Raw genomic sequence first — 21068 nt, 5'->3', positions numbered from 1 at the left:
AACCATATACTAAGGAGAATGGGGTCGCCCCCGTACTGGATTTTGACTTTGTTCGGTATGCCCAAAGGACTTCGGGCAGGATTTCTCTCCATTTTCCCTTCGCGTCGTTCAATCTCTTCTTCAGGTTTTGAAGAATAGTCTTGTTTGTTGATTCGGCCTAACCGTTCCCACTGGGGTGGTATGGCGTTGATAATATCCTTCTTATTTTTTGATCTTTAAAGAATTTTGTGATTTTGCTGCCAACGAATTGCTTCCCATTGTCGCATACTATTTCGGTGGGTATCCCGAATCGGCATGTGATATGATCCCAAATAAAGTCTATAACTTCTTTCTCTCTTATTTTCTCGAACGCCTGCGCTTCAACCCATTTAGAAAAATAGACAGTCATAAATAAAATAAATTTGGCTTTACCTGGGGTCGATGGCAGAGGGCAGACGATGTCCATTCCCCATTTCATGAATGGCCATGGGGATAGGACCGAGTGAAGTTGCTCTCTGGGTTGATGGATCATTGGCGTAAACTTTTGACATTTATCACATTTACGAATAAATTCTTTCGCATCTTTGCCCATATCGATCCAATAATACCCCGCTCTGATCACTTTTCAAACTAATGTGTCGGCATCGGAGTAATCGCCACAGGTGCCCTCGTGTACTTCCCGGAGGATGTAATTGGTATCTCCTGGACCCACACATACCGCCATCAGTCCATCGAATGTTCTTCGATATAGTGTTCCGTCCGCAGCCAACGTAAATCGAGCAGCTTTAGTCCGTAAGGTCCTGGAATCTTTAGGGTCTGAAGGGAGCTTTCCGTTTTTTAAGTAATCAATATACTTGTTTCACCAATCCCAGGTTAAGCTAGTAGAATTTATTTCGGCGTGCCCATCTTCGATTACCGATCTTGAAAGTTGAACGACAGTCCCTGAGCTCAAATCATCTACCTCGACCGACGATTCCAAATTCGCAATAGCATCGGCTTCATTATTCCGTTCTCGTGGAACATGTCGTAGGGTCCATTGTTTGAAATAGTGTAAAGTGATAAGCAGTTTCTCCAAATACCTTTGCATCCTACCTTCTCGGACTTCGAAGGTTTTGTTTACTTGACTTACCACCAGCAAAGAGTCACAATGCGCCTCAATGACTTCTGCTCCCAAGTTTCTAGCTAGTTCGAGACCTGCAATCATGGCTTCATACTCGGCCTCGTTGTTAGTTAACCTGATAGTTTTAATAGCTTGCCTAATAATATTACCCGTGGGGGGTTTCAAAACTATGCCTAACCCGGACCCCTTTATATTCGAAGCCCTGTCCGTAAAAAGGATCCATACCCCAGACGATATACCTGATTTCAAAAGGAGTTCCTTTTCGACTTCGGGTATGAGGGTTGGCGTGAAGTCGGCCACGAAGTCTGCTAAAATTTGACACTTGATGGCCGTACGGGGTTGATATTCGATATCGTACCCACTGAGTTCGATGGCCCATTTGGCCAATCGGCCTGATAGTTCGGGCCTATGTAAAATATTACGTAGTGGGCAGGTGGTTAATACGCTTATGGGGTGACATTGAAAGTACGGCCTTAACTTTCTAGATGTGCTTACCAGCGCAAGTGCCAATTTTTCTAAGTGAGGATACCTAGTTTCCACTTCTCCTAAGGTCCGACTTACGTAATAAACGGGAAATTGTGTACCTTGCTCTTCTCGAACTAGGACACTGCTTACGGTGACTTCTGATACCGCCAAGTACAAGTATAGTTTTTTGTCAGTTTTTGGAGTGTGAAAGAGTGGTGGGCTCGATAGATATTGTTTCAATTCCTGTAACGCTTGTTGGCATTTTGGTGTCCAGGCGAAGTCTTTCTTCTTTTTGAGTAGGGAGAAAAATTTGTGACTTCGATCTAATAATCTTGAAATGAACCGGCCTAAGGCTGCAATTCTTCCCGTTAACCTTTGTACAACTTTCATGCTGTCCATGATGGTGATATATTCGATGGCCATGATTTTGTCGGGGTTGACCTCAATTCCCGATTTAACACCATGAAGCCGAGGAACTTGCCCGAACCGACCTCGAAAGCACATTTTTCGGGGTTGAGCTTCATGTTGTATTTCTTCAGAATCTCGAACGTTTCCTGCAAATGGGCCAAATGGTCCTCTGCGCGCAGGGACTTGACTAGCATGTCATCAATATAGACTTCCATTGATTTACCTATTTATTCTTCGAATATTCTGTTTACTACGCGTTGATAAGTAGCTCATGCATTTTTCAGCCCGAAGGGCATTACGTTATAACAATATGTTCCATATCGGGTCATAAATGAAGTCTTTTCCCAGTCGTCCGGGTTCATCTGAATTTGATTATACCCGGAATAAGCGTCGAGAAAGGCGAGGATCTCGTGGCCGGCCATGGCATCGATCATGCGATTAATGTTGGGCAGTGGAAGGGAATCTTTGGGGCATGCTTTGTTCAAATCCTTATAGTCCACACACATTCTAAGTTTGTTCCCTTTTTTAGGCGCTACAACCACATTGGCTAACCATTCGGGGTATTTTACCTCCCGAATGGACCCTATCTTGAGAAGTTTGGTTACCTTGTCCTTTATGAATGCATGCTTTTCCTCGGACTGGGGCCTTCTTTTTTGCTTCACCGGTCTGAACCTAGGGTTCAAGCTTAGCTGGTGCGCCGTTATATCCGGCGGGATCCCTGTTATATCTAGATGGGACCAGGCAAAATAGTCGATGTTATTGATAAGAAATTGAATGAGTTTCTTCCTGAGTTCGGGGCTTAAACCCGTTCCCAGGTATACCTTTCGTTCGGGCCAGTGTTCGATCAATATGATTTGCTCCAGTTCCTCAATTGTTGATTTGGTGGCATCGAAATCATCGGGGGTTAAGAAGGATCGAGGGATCCATCGATCATCATCTTCTTCTTCAATGTTCTGCTTACCTGGCTGGGTCGAAGCCGATATCTGTGATTGTTATTTGGCGCTCTGCTCTCCGATTGTGTCTCCTTCTGAACCTGATCCTTTAATCGGCAAAGACGAGGATATTGATTTTGTTCTTTAACGGAGAACATTTCCTTTGCGGCCGGTTGTTCTCCATACACTATTTTGACACCTCTCGATGTTGGGAATTTGAGGACCTGGTATAGGGTCAAGGGTACGGCTCTCATGCTGTGGATCCACGGCCTTCCGAAAAGGGCGTTATATCTCATATCACCTTTGATCACGTGAAACTTTGTTTCCTGGATGGTTCCGGCCACGTTTATCGGTAGGGTAATCTCGCTTTTGGTGGTTTCAAATGCCATATTGAATCTGTTTAGAACCAGAGTTGTAGGTACGACCTGATCTTGCAGGCCGAGTTGTTCTACGACCCTCGATCTGATAATATTGGCCGAGCTACCTGGATCAATTAACACACGCTTAATCTTAGTTTTATTCACGAGTACGGATATTACCAGTGCATCGTTATGGGGTTGGATGATTCCCTCTGTATCTTTATCATTGAAGGACAAAGTCCCTATAGGTGTATAATCTTGAGTTCGAGATCGCTTTTCCCTCACAATCGATGTTTTAGTGTGTTTAAACATCAGTCCCTGAGGGGCATCGACGCCGCCGATGATCATATAAATGACATATTGCTGTTATTATGACTCGTTTTGCTTACCGAATTCCTTTTTCCTAAAATGGTTCTTCACCCTATCACTCAAACATTCCCGAAGGTGTCCTTTGTTAAATAAGCGGGCTACTTTCTCTCTTAGTTGCCTGCAATCTTCCGTTCTGTGGCCATGAGTGCCATGGTATTCGCACATTTGATTGGGATTCCTTTGGGTAGGATCGGTCTGCATGGGTCGAGGCCATCTGGTATCTTTGATGCGTCCGATGGCCAATACGATGGCGGATGTATCAATGTTGAAGTTATACTCTGATAATCGAGGGACTTCTATAGGATCGGCATATTTATCAAAGCCACTCTTTCTCATAAATCCCCTAGAATTTTGCCCCGATCAGTCCTTCGGTTGTTCCGAACCATATCACGTGCTGAACCATTGTTCATCCGATCTGTGACGTACGGTTGGTATCGGTCTCTGTTTGACCTTTGTTCTCTGTTGATTTCCCTATGATTTTTAGTGGTTATGTGGTTCTGATGTACGGGCCTATACGGAGCTCCCAATTGATTATCTTCGACCCTGATTTTTGATTGGTACCGGTTGTGTACATCTGCCCAAGTTATTGCTGGGTACTCGATCAAATTTTGTTTCAGCCGACGTGATGTTGTCGAACTTAGCCTGTTCAGTCCTTGGGTGAAAGCTTGTACGGCCCTATCGTCTGTGACCGGTGGCAAGTCCATACGTTCCATTTGAAATCAGGATACGAATTCCCTCAACATTACGCTACCCCTTTGTTTTACTTTGAAGAGGTCCGATTTCCTTGTTGCAACCTTTATGGCACTAGCATGTGCTTTCATGAACGAATCTGCTAACATGGCAAAAGAATCAATGGAATTTGGTGGTAAGTTGTGATACCAGATCATTGCTCCCTTTGCGAGGGTCTCTTCGAACTTTTTTAACAACATGGATTCGATCTCATCATCCTCCAAATCGTTGCCTTTGATGGCACATGTGTAGGAGGTGACGTGTTCGTTAGGATCGGTCGTACCCTTATATTTGGAAATTTCTGGCATACGGATATTTTTGGGGATTGGTTTTGGGGCCGCGGTCGAGGGAAAAGGCTTTTGTATGAATTTTTTTGAATCGAGCCCTTTTATCATTGGCGGAGCCCCCGAGATTTGATCAACCCTAGTGTTATACGTTTCCACTTTTTTGTCGTTGTCTTCGACTAGTTTTGTGAGTTCCTTGAGCACTTTAGCAATTTCAGGAGCGGTCCCCGATTCCTGCTCGTTTGATTTCACTACGGCGGGTTCCGTTCTGGGGGTGACTTCTCAAAGAAGCGGATTGGAGTTCGGCCCGCTTTGCATATGAGTTCGGCTCTGCAACTGAGCTATCGCTGCTTGTTGGGCTTGTAACATTCCAAAAATCATACACAAGCTGACCCCGATTTCCTCCGTGCAGTGGGTGTCTCAGGCTATGGGTTGAGCACCGCCCTGAACGCTTCTTTCCGGTTCAGAACGCTGATTCGCTTCTAGAGCAATTTGTGAATTGATATCTAATGGTACTTCGGCTCGAATTTTGGGTTCTTTGATTCGAGCCTCATTGCCGTCGTCAGGTAGCATTCCGGCCCCGGGCGCCAAGTTGTTGGTTTCATCTTGAAGGCCGACTTCGAGGTCGATAGGTAGAGCTATTGCTGATTTAAAGTTGTAAGCTGGAGTGTATTGTAGATTTATATCAAACAATCACTGTTACATTTAGCCCCACGGTGGGCGCCAAACTGTTTACCCAAAAAATCGGATAACGTTAAATTTAGATATGGTTCTAAGGGTATGCAAATTCCTTTGATACAAAATGACAATACAGGTATTTTTGCTATAAAATGAGAATGATGGATGGGAAGACTGAATGAGTAAAAAAAAACAAGCACAATGAAATCTTAATGTATCTTGGGAGGACCTCCGTCTATTGCAGTCTATCTCCTTTTTTATAGTAGAGGGTCACTGCTTTATCTATAACAACATAATAAAATAATACATATAGTGGAGTACCCATGATGGTTTGTCTCTTCCTTGATTCTCGCCAAGATTCTCTCCCTCGGTGCGGTTGTAACGGCTCTTGTCTGCGAGCTTGGCACTGGCTCGAGCTCGGTGTTAGATCGAACCTTCAGTCTTGGTTCGAGCTCGATTCTGCCTTGGGGCATCGATATTCGGGGCCTGTGTTGATCGTTGTTGCCCTGTAGTCTGATTTAGACACGGGCTTGATAATGATATCGAGTTTTGCCGTTGATTGGTCTTATAGCTCGAAGCTCGACGCCCCTACTTTGGAATTCGTCCGAGCTTGTCATGTGGATACCCTTCGATTGAAATGTCATTGTCTCGACTGGGCTTTATGACTGAGAATCGTTTTTGACTGTACACTAAAGGAATGTCGAAATAAATTCTGAAAAAATAATACTGGAATAAATTGAGCCCACCGAATGCACAATGTGTCCTTAAGGAAATTATTCCCCTCAAGTGCCCGTGGTGCTGGAATATTATCCTCCCAGGATAGAACGATTTAACTCACCAGAGTGTTGGTACCAAAAACGCCGATGTAACAGCGAACTACTCGAAGGTTGTAAAACACACTGAAGATTCTGTGCAGTAGAAGAAGAAGAAGAAGAAGAGCAGAAAATTTCGTAAGGAAAGATTGTGGGATTCAAAGCATATTTATAGACTTTCCGACACTGTTTCTGAAAAGGTTTGCAATCTTTCAGAAACAACCATGGCTTTTGGAACAGACTGTTTGAAATATTACGGGAAATCGGATTTAAAATAATCAGAGAAAGAAAACAATCAGAAATTTTAGTTAGTAAAGATCCTAGGATTCAAGGCATATTTATAGACCATTTGGCACTGTTTCTGATAAGGTTTACAACCTTTCAGAAACAGCCATAACTGTTGGAACGGGTGGGAATATTTCTGTTTAAATATTGTGGGAAAAATAGAAAAACGGACTTAAATTAATCCGAGAAAGAAAACAGGTCGGGCCGGACCAGGTCGCGGGTCATGGGTTATTTCGGATTGAATTTTCGTTAATTAATTTAATTAATTAATTAAGTAATTGAAAAAGATTTTGTTCAAAAAGATTAATCAATCAATCTTTGACTGAATCCGAATCCGAAGTCGAGCGAGCGACGACAACGACAGCGCGAGGCTTGCCTTCTTCTTAACACTTTAAGAGCTAGAAGAAGAGCAATTATATATTTACCTATCAAAAGCCTTTTCTTCCTCCAATATGGGACAATGTCCCTTTGCTAAGGAGGGAAACTCAAATATTTCATTTTTCTTCCATTTCCCATTCACCCTCTCTAAGCTACACCAAGCTTAAAATTAAGCTAAACCAAGCTTAAAAGCCCAACAATCCCCCACATGAATGGGGAATGGCTATAAAATAAAGGAATGCACGGACGCGTGTGTGTTTTACATGCAAGAATTAATTGCCTATGGATAAGTAGGTTTCCCTTTGAACTTTCCGTAGTGAACTTATATCAGATATACTCGGTCAATCGGTAGATTTAATATCTTTGAACCATCGAGCTTTGATGTATACCTAGACAACATAAGTCACACCATTAACCCTTAACCATCTATGGTTCTTACGATTATGTTCGTTTCAGCCATGAACAACTCCTGATTTCATGAGTGCTTAGAGAATATGCCTTTACTTTTATTCTCCTTGAAGTGGCTTACACTTCACACTCACATAGGTGATTTCTAAACGTGTAATCCTATAGACACACTATCTAGTCATATCCTGCCAGACTTAGCAAATCATTAAAAATCTTTATGCTTTATTGACTTATAAAAAAACTTTAATGCTTTACCTCGATTTCTGAACATTGTCTTTATTGCGAGAATGGGTTGAGTTATTTGACAATGTTGAACTATCATTCATAACTTTATTTGATATCTTTGAACCTAGTTTTTAGGATCTCCAGTCTGTTAGGTAGAGTTACCGCCATGATGACTTGTCCTAGGCCTTAACCCCATTCCCTTTGATGATCTTTCAACTGCCTCTCTAGATAGGCCTTTTGTAAGTGGATCTGACACGTTATCTCTTGACTTTACGTAGTCAATCGTGATAACACCACTAGAGAGTAATTGTATAACAGTATTGTGTCTCCGTCGTATATGACGAGATTTTTCGTTATACATAACGCTCCTTGTCCTGCCTATTGCCGCTTGACTATCACAACATATACAAATAGGTGCCAAAGGTTTGGGCCAAAATGGAATATCTTCCAAGAAATTTCGAAGACATTCATCTTCTTCACCGGCCTTATCTAAAGCTATGAATTCAGATTCCATTGTAGAACGGGTGATGCACATTTGTTTGGATGATTTCCAAGACACTGCTCCACCTCCAATTGTGAAAATATATCCACTCGTGGATTTAACTTCAAATGATCCGGTGATCCAATTTGCATCAATATATCCCTCGATCACGGAGGGATATTTGTTATGATGCAAAGCGTAATTTTGGGTAAGTTTGAGATACCCCAAAACTCTTTTCATTGCCATCCAAGTATGTGATTGGGATTACTTGTAAACCGACTCAGTTTACTAATAGCACATGCTATATGTGGTTGCGTATAATTCACGATATACATCAAACTTCCCAATACTCTTGCATAGTCCAGTTGTGAGTCACTTTCACCTTCATTCTTTTGAAGTGCATAACTCACGTCAATTGGAGTCTTGGCAATTTTGAAATCCAAATACTTGAACTTGTCAAATACCTTTTCAATGTAGTGAGACTGTGATAATGCTAGACTTTGTGGAGTCTTGTGAATTCTGATTCCTAAGATCATATCAGCAACTCTTAAGTCTTTCATGTTAAATTTGCTAGCCAACATGCGCTTAGTAGCATTTATATCTTCCATATTTTTGCTCATTATCAACAAGTCATCAACATATAAACAAACAATGACTTCATGACTTGGAGTGTTTTTAATGTAAACACATTTGTCACACTCGTTGATTTTGAATCCACTTGCCAACATTGTTTGGTCAAATTTGGCATGCCATTGTTTGAGTGCTTGTTTAAGTCCATAAAGCGACTTAACAAGTTTGCACACTTTCTTTTCTTTAACAGGAACCACAAAACCCTCAGGTTGTTCCATGTAAATCTCTTCCTCCAATTCTCCATTTAAGAAAGCTGTTTTAACATCCATTTGATGGATTTCAAGACCATACACTGCCGCTAGTGCCACTAACACCCTAATAGATGTTATCCTCGTTGCTGGCGAGTAAGTGTCAAAGTAATCAAGGCCTTCCTTTTGTCTATAACCTTTGACAAAAAGTCTTGCCTTATATTTGTCAATAGTGCCATCAGCTTTCATTTTCCGTTTAAAGATCCATTTCGAACCAACAGGCTTATTTCCCGGAGGAAGATCAACCAATTCCCATGTATGATTATCCAAAATTGATTGAATCTCATTATTGACTGTCTTTTTCGAAAATGCTGAATCAGAAGATGACATAGTTGCTTTAAAAGTTTGAGGCTCATTTTCAAGCAAGAATGTCACAAAATCTGGTCCAAAGGAAGTAGATGTTCTTTGACGTTTGCTACGCCTTGGATCTTCTATACTTGGAGTATTTTCCTTTAGTTCTTCCCAAGGTCATTTAGGTCTTTCACTTAACGGCTTGCATTCAGTTTTATACGGATAGATGCTTTCAAAGAATTCAGCATTATCTGATTCCATTCCCGTATTAACATGAATTTCGGGATTATCGAATTTATGAACCAAAAACCGACATGCTTTATTGTTTGTAGAATATCCATTGAAAGCGCAATCTATAGTTTTTGGTCCGATTTTAACCCTTTTAGGTAAAGGAACTTGTACCTTTGCTAGACACCCCCACACTTTGAAATATTTCAAGTTGGGTTTTCTTCCTTTCTTTTTTTTATATGGAATAGATTGTGTTTTGTTGTGGGGTACTCTGTTGAGTATTCGGTTAGCTGTAAGGATAGCTTCCCCCCACAAACTATGCGGTAATCCAAAACTTATTAATAAAGAATTCATCATTTCCTTTAATATCTGATTTTTCCTTTCCGCAATTCCATTGGATTGTGGTGTGTAAGCTGCAGTAGTTTGATGGATAATTTCATATTCCGAACATATTTCTGCAAACGTAGATTCATATTCTCCACCCCTATCACTTCTAATTATTTTGATCTTTTTATTCAATTGATTCTCCACTTCATTCTTGTATTGCTTAAATGCTTCAACTGCTTCATCCTTACTATTAAGCAAATAAACATAATAATATCGAGTGCAGTCGTCAATAAAAGTAATAAAATACTTTTTCCCACCTCGAGATGGTGTCGACTTCATATCACAAATGTCAGTATGAATTAAGTCTAAAGGATTTGAATTCCTTTCAATAGACTTATAAGGATGTTTTACAAACTTAGATTCAATACATATTTGCCATTTTAATTTATTACACTCAAATTTAGGTAATACTTCTAAATTAATTAACTTCCGTAAGGTTTTGTAATTGACATGTCCTAAACGAATATGCCATAAATTATTTGACTCCAATAAATAAGAAGAAGCTGAAATTTTATTCATATTGTTAACAACCATTACATTTAATTTGAAAAGGCCCTCTGTGAGGTAGCCCTTTCCAACATACATTTCATTCTTGCTTATAACAAATTTATCAAAAACAAATACACATTTCAATCCATTCTTAACAAGTAAAGAAGTAGAAACTAAATTCTTCCTAATAGTAGGTACATGAAGAACGTTGTTGAGCGTTAACACCTTGCCGGAAGTCATCTTCAGGAATATCTTCCCATAACCTTCAATCTTGGCCGTTGCAGTATTTTCTATGGAAAGCTCTTCTTCGGGACCAGCAGTAGAGTAAGTCACAAATGCTTTTTTGACAGCACAAACATGTCGAGTGGCTCCAGAGTCAATCCATCACTCCTTCAGATTTCCAACTAGGTTGCATTCCGAAAGCATTGCATACAGATCATCAATGTCATCATTCTTCTCCACTATGTTGGCTTGTACCTTTTTCTTATCCCTTTTTGGGAGATGACAATCAGGGGCTTTGTGACCAGCTTTTCCACAATTGTAGCAGCTGCCCTTGAATTTCTTTTTTGTTCTGCTCCTTAGTCTCTCCAGAAGACCTCTTTCTCTTCTTACTTTTTGGAGTTGTCACCTCAACGATATTAGCTCCCATGATCGTTGAATTTTCACGAGACTTCTTCTTGGCTGTTTTGTTGTCTTCCTCAATCTTGAGATGAATCACAAGATTTTCCAACTTCATTTCTTTGCGCTTGTGCTTAAGATAGTTCTTGAAATCTCTCCACAAAGAATGCAATTTTTCAATCATTGCAGCCACTTGAAATGCTTCATTCACGACCATACCTTCAGCAATAAGGTCGTGAAAAATAAGTTGAAGCTCCTGAACTTAGGTTCCAACAGTTTTGCTGTCTATCATTTTATAGTCTGGAAACTTGGCAACCACGGACTTCTTCAAGCATGCATCTTCAGTCTTGTACTTCTTCTCAAGTACGTCCCATAATTCTTTCGAAGTATTCATCGCACTGTACACATTGTACAAGTCATCCTCTAAAGCGCTTAAGATATAGCCTTTGCAAAGAAATTATGCCTGTTACCACGCCTCAATAATCATGAATTTCTCGTTGTCCGGCATGTCCGCCGCAAGTACTGGAGGTTCTTCACTAGTGAATTTCTGCATACCAAGTGTGGTAAGCCAAAAGAACACCCTTTGCTGCCATCCTTTGAAGTTGGCTCGAGAAACTTTCCCCGGTTTCTCGGCCGGTGGAACAGCAGTTCGGCTTGACAAGGCTATCATCGTTGCCGCTACAGTCGCGGAAGGATTTTCGTTATCAATTGCCATTTCTCACTATCAATAACAGAAGAGTTCAATTAATGGCAGAAAACATAATGGTAAACAATACTGTAATTAACAATAACCAGTACGTTTAATAAATAAAAAACCAAAGTTTTTTATATTTGTTTCACAGAAAACGATGAAGTTTTTATGTTCTTCAAATCATTTCTAAATTTCAATACTCTGATGATGTTTTAATATCTTCAAGTCAGAATAGTAAAATTCAGAAGGAGTAGAAATCACACAGGTTTTAATCTCCACAAACAAAATATAAAATACAATAAAATAATTTCCTTAAGATTGTTATTCACTCTGTATTACTGTAATAAACAATAAAAACCATTAAGCTTTTTGAAATAAAAACAGAAACAGAAAGTTAGTAGAAACAGTTGCACGAAATAAACTCTGAAAAAATAATATTGAAATAAATCGAGCCCACTGAATGCATAGTGTGTCCTTAAGGAAATTATTTCCCTCAAGTACCCGAGGTATTGGAATATTATCCTCCCAGGATAGAACGATTTAACTCACCAGCGTATTGGTACCAAAAATGCCGATGTAACAGTGAACCACTCGAAGGCTGTAAAACACACTGAAGATTCTGTGCAGAAGAAGAAGAAGAAGAAGAAGAAGAGCGAAAAATTTCGTAAGGAAAGATTCTGGGATTTTGGAAAAATTTCTGCAACCTTTCAGAAACAGTCATGGCTGTTGGAACAGACTGTTTGAAATATTGTGGGAAAGCGGATTTAAAATAATCTGGAAAAGAAAATGGGCCTGACCGGACCGGGTCGCGGGTCGCGGGTTATTCCGGATTGAATTTTTGTTAATTAATTAAATTAATTAATTAATTAAATAAATGAAAGGAATTTTGTCCAAAAAGATTAATCAATCAATCGTTGACCGAAGCCAAAGCCGAAGTCGAGCCGAGTGAGCGAGTGACGACGACGGCGCGAGGTTTGCCTTCTTCTTAACTCTTTAAGAGCTAGAAGAAGAGTAATTATATATATACCCATCAAAAGTCTTTTCTTCTTCCAACATGGGACAATGTCCCTTTGCCAAGGAGGGAAACTCAAATATTTCATTTTCCCTCCATTTCCCATTCACCCTCTTTAAGCTACACCAAGCTTAAAATTAAGCTAAATCAAGCTTAAAAGCCCAACAGAAACATCATAGAGGTACGTAGGGAGTTTCACCTATATTACTCGGCAGTTAACTACAAAGGTTTCTTCATAACCACCATAAGACTCTTCACCATTCTAATAACCACCAGAACAATATAGCTTTATAAGAATTCACATACCAATCTTCACATTTCCAACTCTAATAATTGATTGACTTGAAGAATTGGTATTTATACAAAAAGATTGCAGCAAAAGAAAATGAATACCATGTACAAGAAACCAACAATGATCTCAAACCTCAGCTACTGATAAATAAGAGCTACGAGAGACTGTCGATTGAAGGAAACAACAACATATGTATGGATGTATGATCCAGTATGTGAATGTATGACTTACAACAATAACAACATAACCAGTGTAATCCCACATAGTGGGGTCTGGGGAGGGTAGTGTGGATGCAGACCTTACCCCTATTCTTGTGAGCATCGAGAGGTTGTTTCCAATAGACCCTCGGCTCAAGGAAAACATAAACACAATAATAACTAAAAAGAGATATGGTAATGTAGAAGCGATGAAAGGAAACAGTAATAACAACAAAATAATAAAGTGACTTGAAGAGGAAAAAAACAACACACAGCACTCGAAATCTACAAATAAGATAACATGAGACTACGTACTAATACTACTGGTATGAAAAGAGGAATTCTAGACTACCTACTACTGGTATGTAAATGTATGACTTGCCTTATCCAAAATGATGCGGTCCCACTTCAGTGAATGCAAAGCTAACTTCCTCCTGGACACAACTGAATTATCAATAGAACCACTGTTGCTCATTTTTTCTGTAGAATCTGTTTTCTGGTCCAATATTTCTCCCAGAGGTTTTAAGTTCTTACTCTGCTGTTTTGACGGCGTCATATACTTCTTATAGTCAACCTCAATGGTGGAGTAGGTAGTAATAACAAAATCATATTCCGCCAATTTGTGCATATGTTTCTCCCTGTTAGTGCCATGATAAACAAGTATTTTGTTGCTACTATTAGTCGTGCAACGATCAATCTCACCAAACCATTGCATTACTCCAACAAAAGGACATATAACAAGAGTTCCTTTGACTGCCTGGGAAGTACTTGGTAAAGATGACAATATACTGGAATTACTACTATTTGTTCTTTGTAATTCGCATTTAGCTAGCACAAGTGCTATGGCTTGAACAGTCTTCCCCATTCTCATTTCATCAGCAAGAATACCTCCTCTTGCTGTAGATTCTTCTTGCTTTAATGACCAAGCCAACCACTCATTTTGGTACCTCAGCAATGGCAATATAAAATCAGATGGTGGCTCGGTTGTTTCAGCTAAAACCAACACGTTCTGAGTGCTAACTTTCACTGATTTACACTGATTATGAAGTGTAATCCGCAACTGAATGAATTGAGGAAGACGAAATTGAGAGCAGAAAAAAGGTAGAGAATAAAGAGAACAATCTGATTACTTCTCTGCTTAGCAATGTCGGTTACAACTAATAAAATGAATGTATGCGTATACTTATACTAATATCTATTGACTCCTAACAGATGATAGCTATAAATAAGAAAAATAACATAATTACCCCTGTAGCTAACTAATGATCAGGGAACTATAGTACAATTAACTGACTCCTTTGTAACCCCCACAACCTAAGAGAGATGAAGATGTTCTTCATCCCTAGCTTGGAAATCAGACAACTATGCTGAACCATAGTGAGCCCTTTGGTAAGAAGGTCGGCTAATTGTTCAGAAGAGGCAAGGTGAAGAAGATGAACCAACCCAAGTTGCACTTTCTCCCGAATAAAATGGCAATCGATGTCGATGTGTTTGGTACGTTCATGGAACCAGGATTCGCAGCTATCTGAATAGCAGATTTGCTGTCACAATGCATAGAAACATGCAGCTGAATCTCCACACCCAACTCCTTGAACAAACCTACAACCCAGACTACCTCTGCCATAGTCAAAGCTAGACTTCGATACTCAGCCTCATCGGAGCTCCGTGAAATAATGGCCTATTTCTTCGACTTTCAAGAGATGAGGGAATTACCAAACATCACAAGGTAACCAGTAACTGAATGCCTAGTGTTGGGACACGAGGCCCAATCAGCATCATACTAAGTAGTAAGCTGAGAAGATATCTCAGAATGCATGAGAATGCCAAGACTAGGGAAACCATTAATGTACCTCACAAGCCTGAGAGCAGCCGTTATGTGTGAACATTTGGGAGAGTGCATGAACTGACTCAGACATTGCACAGTAAAAGTAATGTTTGGTCGAGTGATTGTCAGATATAAGAGTTGACCAACCAACCTCTGATAGGCAGTAGGATCAGCAAAAGCAGAATCAGCAGAGGAACCAACATGCATATCAAACTCTGTGGTGGTGAGATTTTGGTTAAGTTCCATAGGAGCACCAACTGTCTTCGCACCAAGCAACCCCATGTCAGAGACAAGCTTAAGTGCATACTTTCTTTGATGCATCAAAATTCCTTCTTTACTGCGCGCAAACTCTATGCCAAGGAAGTACTTCAATTCACCAAGATCCTTGATCTTAAAAGCCTTCTGCAAATAATCCTTAGTCTTTTGAATCAAGAAAACATCATCTCCCGTGATCAAAAGATCATCAACATAGGTTAAGACTACCACCAGCTTGCCACGTAACCTCTTGGTGAACAAGGAATAGTCAAGAGGACTTTACGTAAAACCAGAAGAGATCAAGGCTGAGGTAAGTTTAAGGTTCCATTGCCTAGAAGCCTGCTTAAGACCATATAAGGACTTAAGCAGTTTGCACACATGTTGAGAACTGGCACCACTCCTGAATCCTTGTGGAAGACACATGTACACTTCTTCAGTCAAATCTCCCTGCAAAAAGGCATTATAGACATCCATTTAATGGATCTCCCAATTCCTCATGGCAGCCAAAGAAATAACATCTCTAACATTGATCATTTTGACCACAGAGGAGAAAATTTTCTAATAATCAATTCCTTCTTATTGACTATACCCCTTTGGCAACCAACCTAGCTTTGAACATCTCCACCTCACCAGTGGCCTTATATTTGATTTTGAAAACTCATTTGCAACCAATGGCTCGCTTTCCATGTGGCAAAGGGACAACCAACCAAGTCTTATTGTCTTCCAAAGCTTGGATTTCAGCTTGCATAGCCTCCACCCACCTTGGATCCTTGACTGCATCAGAATAATTCCTAGGCTCAACCTCAGAAGAAAACTTTATCAGAAAACATTAATACTTAGCAGACAAATGACCGTAAGATAAGACATCTGAAAGAGAATAGGAACAAGAGTGTGCTCCAGGTTTTCTGTCAGTCCTGACATAATCTTTAATCCAAATTGGAGGCTTAAGAGTTCTAGTAGGTCGATGTAGAATACTAACAATGGGAGAAGACTGATCAGTATACAGCTGTGGAGCAACGGGATTATCAGCAGGAACAAACTCAACCTCCTGAACAGACTCAACCTCCTGGGGATCCCTATGATCAACCATGTGTGCCGGTGATGATCCATCAGTATGTTGGACATGAGCAGATGAAAACATAGGAGCATTGGAGTGACTATCTACTGCAATAAGAAACTCATCTGCTTCATGATCAGATGGCAAAATATTCACACCAGGAATGATTGAGGTTGAATTCTTATTAGCCAGCAAAAAAGGAAAATTTTCGTCATGAAACACCATATCTCTGCTAATGAAACAAACATTATTTTCCAGATCATAAAGCTTGTAGCCTTTCTGATAAACTCCATATCCTAGAAGGATAGACTTAATGGCCCTTGGGCCAAATTTATCTTATCTTGGTAGGACAGTGGCAAAGCATAAACAACCAATCACCCGCATGTGTGCCAAGGAAGGGGATCTACCATACAACATCTCAAAAGGAGATTTGTGTCCTAGAACTGTTGAAGGCATTCTATTCACAATGTATGTAGCAGCTTCTACACAACACCCCCAAAACTTGACTGGAATACCACCCTGGAACTTAATGGCTCTAAGCAGTCTCTAATAGGTGCCTATGTTTCCTTTCCACAACCCTATTCTGTTGGGGTGTGTAAGGACAGGAACTCTGGTGTAAGATTTCATGCAGTTTGAACAAGTCACCATAACTACTATTAAAAAATTCAGACCCATTGTCAAATCTGAAATATTTAATCTTTTTACCAAATTGATTAAGAATCATAGAAATAAAAGTCTTGAGCAATTCAGAAACATCAGATTTGACTATTAATAAGAAGGTCCATGTCCATCTTGAATGGTCATCAGCCAGTATCTCAATCCATTATAAGTAGTAGCTTTATAATGTCCCCACACATCTATGTGTACCAAATGAAAAGATTCATCTACTCTACTATCACTGATTGGAAATGAAACTCTGGTTTGCCTAGCCAATAGGCATACATCACAATGATGTAAAAGAAAATCAGCCATATTTGTAAAAACAGAAATCTTCCTAAGTACTGCCATTGGAACATGGCCTAATTTTCTATGCCAAACTTCTGGACTTCCTTCCTTAATAGCCATACACCTCCTGTTTTCCAAAATGTTGCTTTTAGTCGGACAATCCAATAGATAGAGTCCATCTAGCTCTCTACCAGTCACCTTCACTTTCTCAGTGCAAAGGTCCTGAAAAATACAGAATCCAGGAAAGAACAAACCACAGCAGTTCAATTCTCTTGTTACTTTGGAGACAGATAAGAGATTAAATTTAAAAGATGGCACACACAACACATCTTTGATCACATCACCTCCAGTCAACTGACAATCACCAACATGTGTTATTTGATCAGAATCACCTGTTGGCAATTGTATATTTTCTTTAACACCATTAAGTAACAATTTGTCATTACTAATCATGTGATTAGTGGCCCCGGTATCAACTATCCATTGAATACTATTAACCTGTGGAAAAATAGGATTACCTGCCAAATGAGCACTAGCATTTGAAGTTGAAACCTTGCATAGCATATTCAGAAGCATAGAGTATTGCTCCTGAGTGAATGCTGGAGGAGCAGTATTCTCATGCACCACATTTGCCTTCTTCTTAGATTTAAAATCAACAGGGTAACCAATGAGCTTATAACAGTTCTCTTTCAAATGCTCTTTCGTGCCACAGTAATCACACTTCATTAGTTTATAGTATTTATCCTAAGAATGACCTCTTAGATGACAAAACTCACATTCAACATTATAATTCTTCTTAGATTTAGAAGTAGCTCCTACTTGTGATGTAAAAAAAAGCAGTTGGCCCAATGCCAGTGTTAGCATACTGATTTCCCGCGACTATCTTCGGACTTTCATCTTGACCAATCATAGCATACGCCTGGCTTACAGTAGGCAAACGTGTCTTTAATAGAATCTGACTACGACCTTTGTTGTAGCCCTCATTGAGGCCCATAAGAAAATAATAGAGCCTCTGATGTTGTAAATGCTTAAGAAATTCTTTAGATTTAGGACAACCGCAAGGAGGAGGCATAAGAGAGTCATACTCGTCCCATAGATCTTTCAATCGAATAAAATATACTGATATAGAGGATGTGCCCAGAGTAAGAGTAAATATTTTCCTATGCAATTGATATTCACGAGATCCATTTACCTTGTCAAAACGCTCCTCCAAGGCTGACCAAATGTCATGAGCATTTGAAGAAAGCAGGACTCCAGTCACCAATTCCTTGCTAACATTACACATTATCCATGAAATTACGATTGCATTGCACCGATCTCATAACTTCCATAGTTCTGGCTCAAAATCCTCTTTTGAGATAGTGCCGTCCACAAAACCGAGTTTATTTTTCCCAAGCAGTGACAATTTTATAGCTCGACTCCAAATTATGTAATTATCCATGCCGGTCAACAAAAAACCTATGAACAGGGATCCTGGGCCATCAGACGGGTAGAGATAGTATGGGTGATTATGGTTAATCACCATCGGTCCTCCACCGTAAATACCTCCAGTAACTCCGTTTTCCTTATCGGCAACATCATCTTCAATCGCCATGAAAACAACTAAATGAATTGAGAAGACAAAATTGAGAGAAGAAGAAAGGTAGAGAACAGAGAGAACAATCTGATTACTTCTCTGCTTAGCAATGTCAATTGCAACTAACAAAATGAATGTATGCGTATACTTATACTAATATCAATTGACTCCTAACAGATGACAGTTGTAAATAAGAAAAATGACATAATTACCCTTGTAGCTAACTAATGATCAAGAAACTGTAGTACAATTAACTAACTCCTTTACAGTGAGTATTACCTAAATCTACATGTTTTGAATAAATTTTTGTAAGCCAATTATACATTTCTTCTTCCCATATATCCCACATCAAAACTGATAGTCTTTTCTTTGTGTTCCTTTCACATTCTTCTTTTCTACCTTCTATCCTTTTTCATCAATAAAGCCATCTCCGCCATCAGATCAAGATATCCACCATCTGAATCAAGAACCCCATTCCCTTGGTCTTCTGTCAACCAGTTGAATGGATTTTCAGATATATGTACTAATTATCAAATTAATTACAGAATTATCAAAAGGGTCACATTAAGTATTCAAAGCATGCGCATTTATGGGTGTAAGAATTTCTGGACAGAGTCAGATTCAAGTTTATGGGTTCGAGTTCGAAATTCTACCATAAATCATTTGATTTATTGATACAACCTAGGGAGAACCACACCCCAAAAGCTAGCTATTAGGGTGGGAGAGCCCAAGGCTATATAAATCCCACATCAGCACATTGCAATACCGATGTGGGACTCAAGTTCCATACCTTGCAATGAACTATAACAAACCTCCACGCTCCACATCCGTCGTCCCGATGGCTGTGCGCTAGACTTTTCTAGCCTCGGGCAAACACTGCAATGCCGGCGTCACCATCCATGGCACGGTGGGCAAGGAAGGCGGTGGTGGCTCTGATACCATTGATACAACCTAGGGAGAACCACACCCCAAAAGCTAGCTATTAAGGTGGGAGAGCCCAAGGCTATATAAATCACACATCAGCACATTGCAATACCGATGTGGGACTCAAGTCCTATACCTTACAATGGATCATAACAAACCACCACGCTCCGCATCCGTCACCCCGACGGTTGTGCGCTAGATTTTTCTAGCCACGGGCGAACACTGCAATACTAGCATCACCATCTATAGAACGGTGGGCACGGAAGGCGGTGGGTGGCTCTGATACCATTGATACAACCTAGGGAAAATCACACCCCAAAAGCTAGCTATTAAGGTGGGAGAGCCCAAGGCTATATAAACCCCACATCAGCACATTGCAATACCGATGTGGGAATCAAGTCCCATACCTTGCAATGGATCATAACAAACCACCACGCTCTGCATCCGTCGTCCCGACGGCTGTGCGCTAGACTTTTCTAGTCCCGGGTGAACACTGCAATATCGGCGTCACCATCCATGGTACGGTGGGCACGAAAGACGGTGGGTGGCTCTGATACCATTGATACAACCTAGGGAGAACCACACCCCAAAATCTAGCTATTAAGGTGGGAGAACCCAAAGCTATATAAACCTCACATCAGCACATTATAATACCGATGTAGGACTCAAGTCCCATACCTTGCAATGGAACGATGTGGGTTTATATAGCCTTGGGCTCTCCCACCTTAATAGCTAGCTTTTGGGGTGTGGTTCTCCCTAGGTTGTATCATTTACTGAGTTCAAAAGCTAATTTGTACTTATTTAGTAGAAATTTTAACAAATGTAAAGCTAGGTCTTGCATGCCTATAACATACTAATAAGATAACAGTTCATCAAAACATGCATAGCGTGCCTACGGAATACCTTACTCACTAGGGTTTGCATGCCTATAACATACTCGTAACAGAGCTCTCATGGTATTCTAATTTACATGTCATTATTCTTTCTATTTTTTGGGTTCATTTCGAACATCATCCATTTTCACTCAAACTTTCAAGAATTCAAGAAATGGGGAAGAAAACTTAAAAGAAAAAAATAAGAAGAATGAAGAAAACCGAACCTGGAATTGAAGGATCTATTCTCCTCAAAACAGAGAGAAATCAGAGCTTTTGAATGAAGAAGGAGAGGTGAAGTTGTTGATCTTTTGTTTTCACAGAGTGGTGAGAGAGCTAGTTGCAGAGGTGCAGGGAAGTTGGGCGGGAAGGATTGTTATATGTTATAGAGAGAGAACTAATAACGGCATCAGTTTTTTTTTTTCAAGAGTGACAACTACCGGAATATCTAAAAATATGAATTTGTCTAATTTAAAAGAAAAAGTGTATACGGTCAAAATCGGGCTCGATTACTATATGACATATCGGACTCGGAACACCCGGTTGACTTGAGCTTATCTTGGCTCTCTTCTTTGACAAATAGAACTTTGCTTAGATGGTTTGGCACGCTTAGCTTTCG

At 40.0% G+C, this 21068-nt stretch overlaps 1 protein-coding gene across 1 annotated transcript; it reads right to left on the bottom strand.

Annotated features, from left to right (window-relative positions):
* Positions 1 to 13341: 13341 nt before the first annotated feature.
* LOC117280259 (uncharacterized) lies at positions 13342 to 19191 on the bottom strand. The gene is made up of 2 exons (XM_070181333.1): positions 18933 to 19191; positions 13342 to 14015 (listed from the first exon to the last, which is right to left on the bottom strand). The coding sequence occupies exons 1-2, from the start codon at positions 19000 to 19002 to the stop codon at positions 13351 to 13353; spliced, it is 735 nt and encodes a 244-aa protein (XP_070037434.1). The 5' UTR covers positions 19003 to 19191; the 3' UTR covers positions 13342 to 13350.
* Between the last annotated feature and the right edge of the window lie 1877 nt (positions 19192 to 21068).

Source organism: Nicotiana tomentosiformis, chromosome 7, assembly GCF_000390325.3.
Source record: "Nicotiana tomentosiformis chromosome 7, ASM39032v3, whole genome shotgun sequence".
In the NCBI taxonomy this organism is placed as follows: Eukaryota; Viridiplantae; Streptophyta; class Magnoliopsida; order Solanales; family Solanaceae; genus Nicotiana; species Nicotiana tomentosiformis.
This window is presented reverse-complemented; position numbering and strand designations above follow the sequence as displayed.

What these genes read in the sequence shown, in the direction of transcription:
- LOC117280259 (XM_070181333.1), bottom strand. Translation starts at nt 19,002, where the DNA reads ATGTGGGATATATGGGAAGAAGAAATGTATAATTGGCTTACAAAAATT. An exon ending in TTCAAAACATGTAGATTTAG is followed by an intron (nt 14,016 to 18,932) that starts GTAATACTCACT and finishes AATCAGTGAAAG; the next exon opens with TTAGCACTCAGAACGTGTTG.